The following is an 8,762-nucleotide window of genomic DNA, read 5'->3' as shown; positions in this document are numbered from 1 at the left end:
TGAGTAATGCTCTGGGTGCGTGATTGTGGACCCGCACACTGGGCGGTAGACTATATCAAAGAATGGGTGGAGCCCTTTTATTTATTTGGTAATTAGCAAAGCACTAAGGATTTGTTTTTATTTTGCCACTCCCGTTATACACTCGGGCTTGTGTAACAGCAACTGTAAGTCAAGAAGAGATCATGCCACACTTGAAATGCTGCGGTAATACCTGGAGCTCTGGTAGTGACGACTTTGTGGTATCTTCTCTGCTCGGTGTTGTCCTACACGTTGCACTGTAAGCCTTCTTTGTGTGGTAACTAATTGCATGTAGCTATAACTTACTGTAATTCCTCAGCTTAAAACAATGTAGCTGTTCGGTTTTGTAGTAAGCTAAGATGGCTTGCAGCAGATCCTGTGCTATCAGTATTTTGAACTAGCTACCTGGCTTTACTGTAGCTATATCTACACTGGTGTGTAGTAATAATAGCTAAATGCCGGGTTAATCTCCACACAGGTTAGGTGGATTGATTTTTATGACTGTTATAATATTTGATCCAGACTGCTTTCCAGATAAACACCAGAAGGACATTGTGTTTGCATACACATGCAGCCAGTACGCCATTCAAGTGTTGGTGATTGTTTCTGAAGGGTTGGTGGGTTTTGTGAGCAGCAGGGGAACAGTCATAAATGATAAACCACGTCATCTGCTACCCCATTTCTTACGCCTCCGAGCATTCCTGTACTTTGCAGAGGCACTTGGTTGTGCCTTTGGTGGTTATGTGGCTTGGAGCCTGTACATACAAAACCACATTGACTGTCAGCATCAAGACCGAATCACTCGAGGAATCAGAGGATATGTGCTTAGCTCGATAATCATCCTCGTAATCATTGGCATTTCATTTCTGATATACTTTGACCCACTGGGACTGCAGACACCAAGCTTGATAGAAGAATTGGACTTTTATGATGACAATGATGAGTACGATGCCAGTAATGATGACAATGATGTAACTGTCATGGTACAGGGTATTCAGCGCTCAGTGCGTAAAGGCAAAATTGTCAACAGTGCAGTTGTCAAGGGTATTCCCAAAAACCACAAATTGTATAGCACTAATGCCAAGAAACAGTGGCTACAACGGGTTAAAGTTTTGCTATGTTGTGTTTGTAGTAATGAGACCAGATCAGTAGAACAAGTATTAGAGGACATTGCTCATAGTATGGCAATATTGTTTGAGGGCAACAAACTTGTATTGTCAGACTTTGTGGCTGGTCTGATGTTAGTGTATCGTGATCAGAAGGAACGGAAGAAAGATGCCAACTATGATCCAGGAGCTAAGTTGAAAACTGTAAGGATCTATGTATGTGTTAGTGTCTCTATTCATGCTAGTGTATCGTATCATACTGATCTGAATTAGCCATGCCCAAGTAGAATTACATGCATGGAATTCTTTATCTACCAAGTGATACATAATTCCATCACTATTCTTAGTACCAATATTCGGACTGCTGCAGGTGAACGCTACATAAGTAACTTCAATTCTGATTGTACAATCACCTCACTAGCATAAGAGTTAGCATTGTATTGTACTACTGCAGTTCATTACTTCACAGTATTTAACATATTGCAATCACACATAAATACAACAATGTTCCGTGATTTTCTTGTCAGGCTACATACAACATCATGGCTGATGACCAGTTTACACCAGGCTACAAAATGGACACACCACATGAACCAGTTGACTTCCACTCTCCAGTAAGTTTGTGTATAGCATATACAATATGTTCAGTACTTTTGCATATAAAGAGTTTAAATCTGTGACACAGGTATTAAGGCACACGGCAGTGTGTCGTGCAGCAGCGCTCTGCACCAGTGCACCACACCAGCTCATCATTAACAGGAAGATCAATAATGCAACCTCAACATATAAGTTTGTCTTAGAAAATTTTAACTATGGAAATATGCCAGTAGTCCACATATGAAATTTGAGCATAATTGCTTTAAGTGTCCACAAGATTTTTATATACTTCTTCGTCTTTTTGCACATTTACAAAAGCTGCCGTAAAACTCAAATGCATTATTCAATAGCCTTGGAATATGGCAGACATGAGGGGGTTTAAAAGTGCATCTTGGTATCAACATTGGTTTGAATACTGTAACCGTTACTAATCTTTGTTCACTGAAAATAAACTGTAAAGCCTACATGGTAAACTACTCATGGGTATAGCTGGTCATTGGGGTTCACAAAAAAATCATAGATTGTAAGTGATGAATTTAAAATTGCTGCATGGATATATAGTAGCTTAAAGCATTTGTGGTGCAAAATGAATCAGAGTAACTGCTATAGAGTTATAATGCAAAAGTCAAACTCAATAATGTATGATCTAATAGAACATTAAAGTCACTCTAATAGAACAGTCATCCTAATGGAACGTTCATCCAACAAGTATACATACATTACATAATACCAAAACAACCAAGCTGTGAAAAATGTGTAGCCTCCCAAAAAAATAAACAGTGAGATCAAAGGAGGCAGCCAAGAAATAGACTGTGTCAATACCAATCATTTTAACAGATTTATGCCATTAAAAATATTGGCATTACGCTATTAAAATGTAGCATTAACCGGCATCACTGCAGCCATTTCTTAGCCTCCACCTTTGATTTCACATTTTCTCCCTAGTTTTTGGGGGCAGCTTTAAACAAATAGGTACAGATTTTGTTAACAGTTGTGTACTATTAATACCTAGCACTGAAAAAAACATTTTGTGCATGGTATCATTTAATCATTATCTCCATTGTATATGTATATTTTTAGCATCGCTTCATGTTGTAATTGCTCCAGCACATCTTCTCTTAAATCCCATGAAATTATATAGGAAACCACACTACTAGGAAAAAATATCAGACACTACTTGAAGTTTGCTATTGGCATATATGGATGGCCAGCACACGTGTACATCAGTCCAATAGCAGGCACTGCCTGTGTGTGTACCCATCTCAGGTGAGCAAACTGTGTGGGTTTTAATAATCGATTAACTGATGTGATGGTATACTGGGTTTTGTAACTCTACATAAAATAGAAAACATTTTGCTCTAGTGATATTGTCCTTGTGTAGATGCAGAGCAACTAGCAGGCGTTCAGAAGTTTTTACTGATGATAACTGTTGCCTGTGTAACACAGCAGCAATGAGAGTGCGCTCTGAACTAACAAATGATGAAGACATAATTTACATTTCATTCAAGAATGAGGTATACGCTAACAAACTGGTTTTCTATTAATGTGCATTATAATATATATTACTATCCAGGTGCATTTGCCTCCATTTTCACTCTGCTTTGACCATCCTAATAAAGCTGTGGTGTTGTCAATACGTGGATCAATGTCACTAAAAGTGAGTATGTATTATGAAGCTAACAGTGTTGATCACGTTAACCATCTCAGGATGCTCTGACTGACTTGAACCTGTCAATGACTAGCATACATGTGGATGATGCTGCGTATCATGATCGAGTGATGAAAGTTCATTCTGTATGTTAATATGACCAGGTTTAGCATATCATGTCTGAAATGCTAGGCTCTATGTCTTGAACACTCATATATATGGTAATATATATAATATTATATAATGCCGATAATAGCTATATGAATAAAGGAAATCTGTACATAATTTATATATAGTTACTGTATACTTAGTTTGTTTTGTGAGATACTAGGACTATACAACTATATAATTGTTATCATGATACCATAATAGGGAATGCTTCATGCTGCCAAAAATATCAAGAAAATTATTGGCACGAGGTTGACAGAAATATTCAGATCTGAACAGGTAAGTTACATTGCTTGCATACTGCGTTCACAATATTTGTATCAACCATCTAACTCGCGACTTATAATTATACCAAACAGCTATTAATTTCACTATATTTTTACTGAACCATGCTAATAGAACAATCACCACTCTGGATACAAAATCGTGCATGTATACTTAGCAGTCTATATACACCCATGAGTCATTAATATTCCCCTCTATAATGTCTTCCAGTATCGAGACTACAAGCTGATCATTACTGGTCACTCACTGGGAGCTGGTGTTGCTGCTGTCTTAGCAGTGTTGTATCATAGTAGATATGAAAACCTCCATTGTTATTCCTTCTCTCCACCGGGAGCATTGTTTACACTACCACTAGTGGAGTATTCTAAACCTTTCATTACTACTATCATCTATGGAAGTGACATTGTACCCAGGTCAGTTTCATCATGGTTATAGTTTTTTTATCTCAGTTACAATTTTATGTGAAAGTGCAATGTTCTATCAGATTGCAATACAGAGAAACCTCAGAAATAGAGCCACCCATGAGGCCCAAAATGAGTAGTCCCATTTATGAGGCCTCATTGAAAACCTCAATGCAACCGTAAAGGAAATCAGCCTTATTATTGATGTTTTTCAGTAATTATTTAGTTGCTATAACTTATGTATAGCATTCAGACTTTCTGCTATATGCTTGAGGTCTCGAATTTACTGTCCTGTGGTATACACTAGAGTTATAAGAGTATCACAATTGCAGCTTTGTAGTAGTGGCTGGTTAAAACCATTGAATAATTGGTACAGTTGTGGTAGGACACCAAGTATGCAGATCTTGCATGAGAGATCAAGATACTCTAATAGAACAGTCAATTGTGGTGACAAGCAGATGTAGCTAACTGAAACAGTACTAAAGTAGTAAAAAATACTACACAGTAAATAACTGCCTGCTCAGCCACTGTTGCTTTATCAAGGGAATGTTGCAATAACACAATCTGTAGAATATGACTGTTGGCCATCTGACTAAGTATACAGTGCCTCCTCCATTACCCAAACTCACTGGGCCCTGGCTGAGTTCAGATAATCGCAAAGTTCAGATAATAAAAGCCCATTCATTTATATACAGAACTCTGTTCAAATACTCTTAATAGAACATACACCTTTGTCAAAATACTCTAATAGAACAGTCATTTCCACAGTTTGGATAATGGATAATTGATGACCAGAAAATAGAGGGACCACTGTAATAGTTTGTAGGAAGTACTTTGCAGTGTAGTGAATTTTTATATATTATGTACAAACACTTAAGGGGTGTAAATTTCATGGAGTTTTCAAAGTTGTTGGCTGTACGTGTCTATGCTATTATAATGGGCTGTCTGTGTATGAATAATAAGTGATCCTCAAAAGAAAATGCTGAAAGTCATTTAACTGCAAAAATTATGTACCGCAAAAAAATTGTACTTGTATGACATACTATGATATAGTATAAGCTCTTATTACATGTGTGCTGAAAGATACTAACTGTGTCAGTTATGCACACTGTATAATATATGCTACTTGAACTTTACAGAATGACATTTCGTGGTCTGCTATATCTCAAAAGAACCATGGTAAATCTATTGAAGCAATGTGATCTTCCTAAGGTAACAACTATCTGTTGACCTGATAATGTGCAGTGTTTCAAAATCCAGACAACCACCCCTATTAACAACTGTTGTTGCAAATCTCGTTTTTCTAAATGGTATTTACCTACAAATTAATTTGCTTTCCTATAGCATGCCATCCTTTTCCCATACTTGTTCTGTTGCTATCGACAACAACACAACTATGAAGAGTTTGAAGCATCTGATCTCTATAATTTTTCAAATGAAGAGGAAGGTGTCCTAAAGACTCCAGGTGAAATTTTATCAAGTAATGTAGGGAATATATTGGCTGCTAAAGAGGTAAAAGAAGTCTGTTTGTGTATGCAAGTCTGATTTGGTACTTTTGAATGTTTTTGCAGTCTGGTAAGATGTGGCGAAGAAAGACAAAGGAAAGTAGACTCCACAAATTTGTGGAAAAGATACATGCAGTGGAGCAGACACCAGCATTTGTGCCTGGCAGGGTGCTGTACATCAGGGACACTGGTGGAAAAGTGCGCAAAACGTAAGTAATTATTTTATGATGAAATCAACTCCAATAGAGCAGAACGCCCTATATAGACTACTGTTCATATGTTACAGTATTACTGATGAGAAGGAGGTTGATGCTGTGTGGGAATCAAACGAGGAATTTTGCCATATCATAGTGGATGCTGATATGTTTAATCACCACCTTCCAAATCTTGTAATAAATGCCGTCGACCGTTTCTATCATCAGAAGATCCAAAGAAAACACAAAGTACCTCGCACACCACCTGTCCATTATAGTAAATTATCAGACAAGCAACAATTAATCACATCGGCAGTAAATCCAATCGCCATGGAGGAGGATTCACCATTTGGCATTGGTAATAACCAACAAGTTGAGGTAGAAATACACAATAATCCTACTAATGAAGACACCGATATTCCCATCTCATGGTTGTAACTATAAGCATTTTCTCTGTATAAAAGTGTCTCGAGCATTCAATGACTGTTCTTTACACATAAATCATTGTTAGTAGTAAAATTTTCTGCAGTTATACAGCTATATGTAAGTATGGAGAACAACTTGATTAAAATCAACACAGTTATCCAAACTTTCAGTTAACTGAACTCGGTAAATGATTGTTCTATTAGAGTAGTGAGCATTCTATTAGAATACTACTGAGTAAAATTTTAACTTTTTGCCATTGTGTTGTTTTATAAGGCTATTTTAAACTCCAAAGTTAGTTATCTGAGCTGCATGTGATCCTCAGAGGTTTGAATAACTAAGGTTTTAACTGTATGCATGTCTACATTATTGGTAGGTAGTGTTAAAATTCAATGAACCAATAGCTTTAATAAACGCACACCTAGCTATTACAATACAGGCTGTAAATTGCTATGCACCTCAAGTGTATTATTACAGCTATGTGTGAGAATGTAGCATGCTTGCATGTCATAAAAAAGCATGTGCATGTGTAATGTAACCAGCCAACCGAGCTGTTCAGTACATATGGTACAGTATTACTGGTGAGAAGGAGGTTGATGCTGTGAATTAGCGGTCAACTACTTACTACACTGGTGAATGATGTTGGTCAAGGTAGTGAACGATCCCCTTTAAAGCTTTCTTCCCAGTCTACGCTGACTGTAGCTATTTCCATTGCAAACATTTTAAGAAACCTTGTTTAACCTTAGGTTTGTAGCATAGATGGGACCAATATTTCAATGTGGGATGAAAATATCTCATATGGTGGGACTTAGATTCCCGGTCTGTGTTCTTGCACCAAGTTGCTTGTGATGCTTTAACAGTTTCTCTTTGCTTGTCACAAATCTCTTGTTTGTACTAGTATTCCTGTGGATACAACATGTGAAGTTGTGGTCTGTAAAATTGCTCTCTCCAGAAGTAAGGTTCTCATTATTGTAACATTTTACAAACCTCCAAACTGAGACATTGATTATATGCAGAAACTATGTAAACTCATTGAAGAACTGCATATTAGGCATAAGAATGCCATTATTTGGATTACAGGGGATGCCAATTTGCCACACATCGACTGGCCTAATAATTTAGTTTCTCATTCTGCATATCCAACAGAAATCTATAGCTTACTTATGGATACATTTAGTTCTGGAGGTTTCATTCAGCAAGTTGACTCTCCTACAAGGGGTGACAATATATTGGACATTTTTGCTACTAACACACCTGCCTTAAGGGTGCTCTGTACAGTTTGTGTAAGGCTTCCCAAGTCGCATGGGAAAACAGGGCTATCTTTTATGTTGATGGAAATATTATGGTCGTTAATTAGTCTGTGGCTTATTGCTAAATTTTTAGCACCTGTGTGTTAGGCAACAGGCACGCCCCTTGTTATTCTACACTCTTATGTTTAAAATAGAACTAGTCTGTCATTTTTCACCCAAAAGGCATGAAAATTTTGGATGAGTTACTGTAGTAATTTTACTAAAAAAAAGAGCGCTTGAGGGTTTATTGATAGCAACTTCAGGTGACAAATAGCATGGAAGTGAAAAGAAAAATCGGTGGCAGTGTTACACCGGAAGTTGAGTATCTGATGATTGAGGAGCTAAAAGACAAAAATAAAAATGCACAATAGTTTGTACTGTTTTGTATAGTGTATCATGTAAGTATCAAGGCTCTAGCGTGTAAACTGTAAGACTAGTTCTAGTTTAAAGAGAAAAATTATAACTTGCATTCTACAGCAAATTAGCAGTTGGGTTTGGAATAAAGTGTGCTCTAGTGTTAGCTTATGTCCAGTAAGAAAGTACAGTATATTTGCCCAAACCATTTGTGAGTTATGGTAATTTCATGAGAGCCATACATGAACTGTACAGAGCACCCTTAACTCATAAAGTTGATATCATTCCAGGAATAAGTGATCATGAAATAATTAAGATTACATCCAATTTATCACTTTGCGTACTCAAACCAAAGGAACGTAAAATTAACTTATGGAACAAAGCTAATTTTAATGGTATGATGCAATTTGCATTTTTAGATCACTATACTATTGACACTCCTGTTCAAGACCTATGGGATGTTTTTAAAATGCAGCGTAATAATTGTCTAGATCTGGTACTATCTATATCATTTCCTAAATCTGTTAGAAATTCATGGATAAAAGTGCTTAACTAACAAAAAAAAACGTCTATACAACAAAGCATGATCAACTCAACTCTGGATAGCTTACAAAGAAGTTTAAAAGCAAGTGCAAAGAGAATGCCGGAAGGCTCATGATAAATATGTAATTATGTATCAAATATAATTAACCAGTGTTGCAATAAGAAATTCTGGTCCTACATCAAGTCTAAAAGAAGCGAGCAGTGTGGAATAACTTCATTAAAGAAAAACAA

The 8,762-nt window shown here is 36.8% G+C and overlaps 1 protein-coding gene across 2 annotated transcripts; it reads left to right on the top strand.

The window, feature by feature from the left end:
* Positions 1-87: 87 nt before the first annotated feature.
* On the top strand, positions 88-6,444 carry LOC136242511 (diacylglycerol lipase-beta-like). Of its 2 annotated transcripts, XM_066033947.1 has the most exons (13): positions 88-277; positions 497-1,328; positions 1,652-1,738; positions 2,863-2,987; positions 3,103-3,235; positions 3,295-3,378; positions 3,429-3,515; positions 3,742-3,816; positions 4,033-4,235; positions 5,363-5,435; positions 5,568-5,735; positions 5,795-5,937; positions 6,015-6,444. In XM_066033947.1, the coding sequence occupies exons 1-13, from the start codon at positions 183-185 to the stop codon at positions 6,358-6,360; spliced, it is 2,451 nt and encodes an 816-aa protein (XP_065890019.1). In that variant the 5' UTR covers positions 88-182; the 3' UTR covers positions 6,361-6,444. The 2 variants fall into 2 exon arrangements, with proteins under 2 accessions (XP_065890019.1, XP_065890020.1); XM_066033948.1 differs by lacking the exon at positions 6,015-6,444 and having other exon boundaries at positions 5,568-5,688; positions 5,795-5,931.
* The last annotated feature ends 2,318 nt before the right edge of the window (positions 6,445-8,762 follow it).

This window comes from Dysidea avara, chromosome 13, assembly GCF_963678975.1.
Source record: "Dysidea avara chromosome 13, odDysAvar1.4, whole genome shotgun sequence".
Lineage (NCBI taxonomy): Eukaryota > Metazoa > Porifera > Demospongiae > Dictyoceratida > Dysideidae > Dysidea > Dysidea avara.
This window is presented reverse-complemented; position numbering and strand designations above follow the sequence as displayed.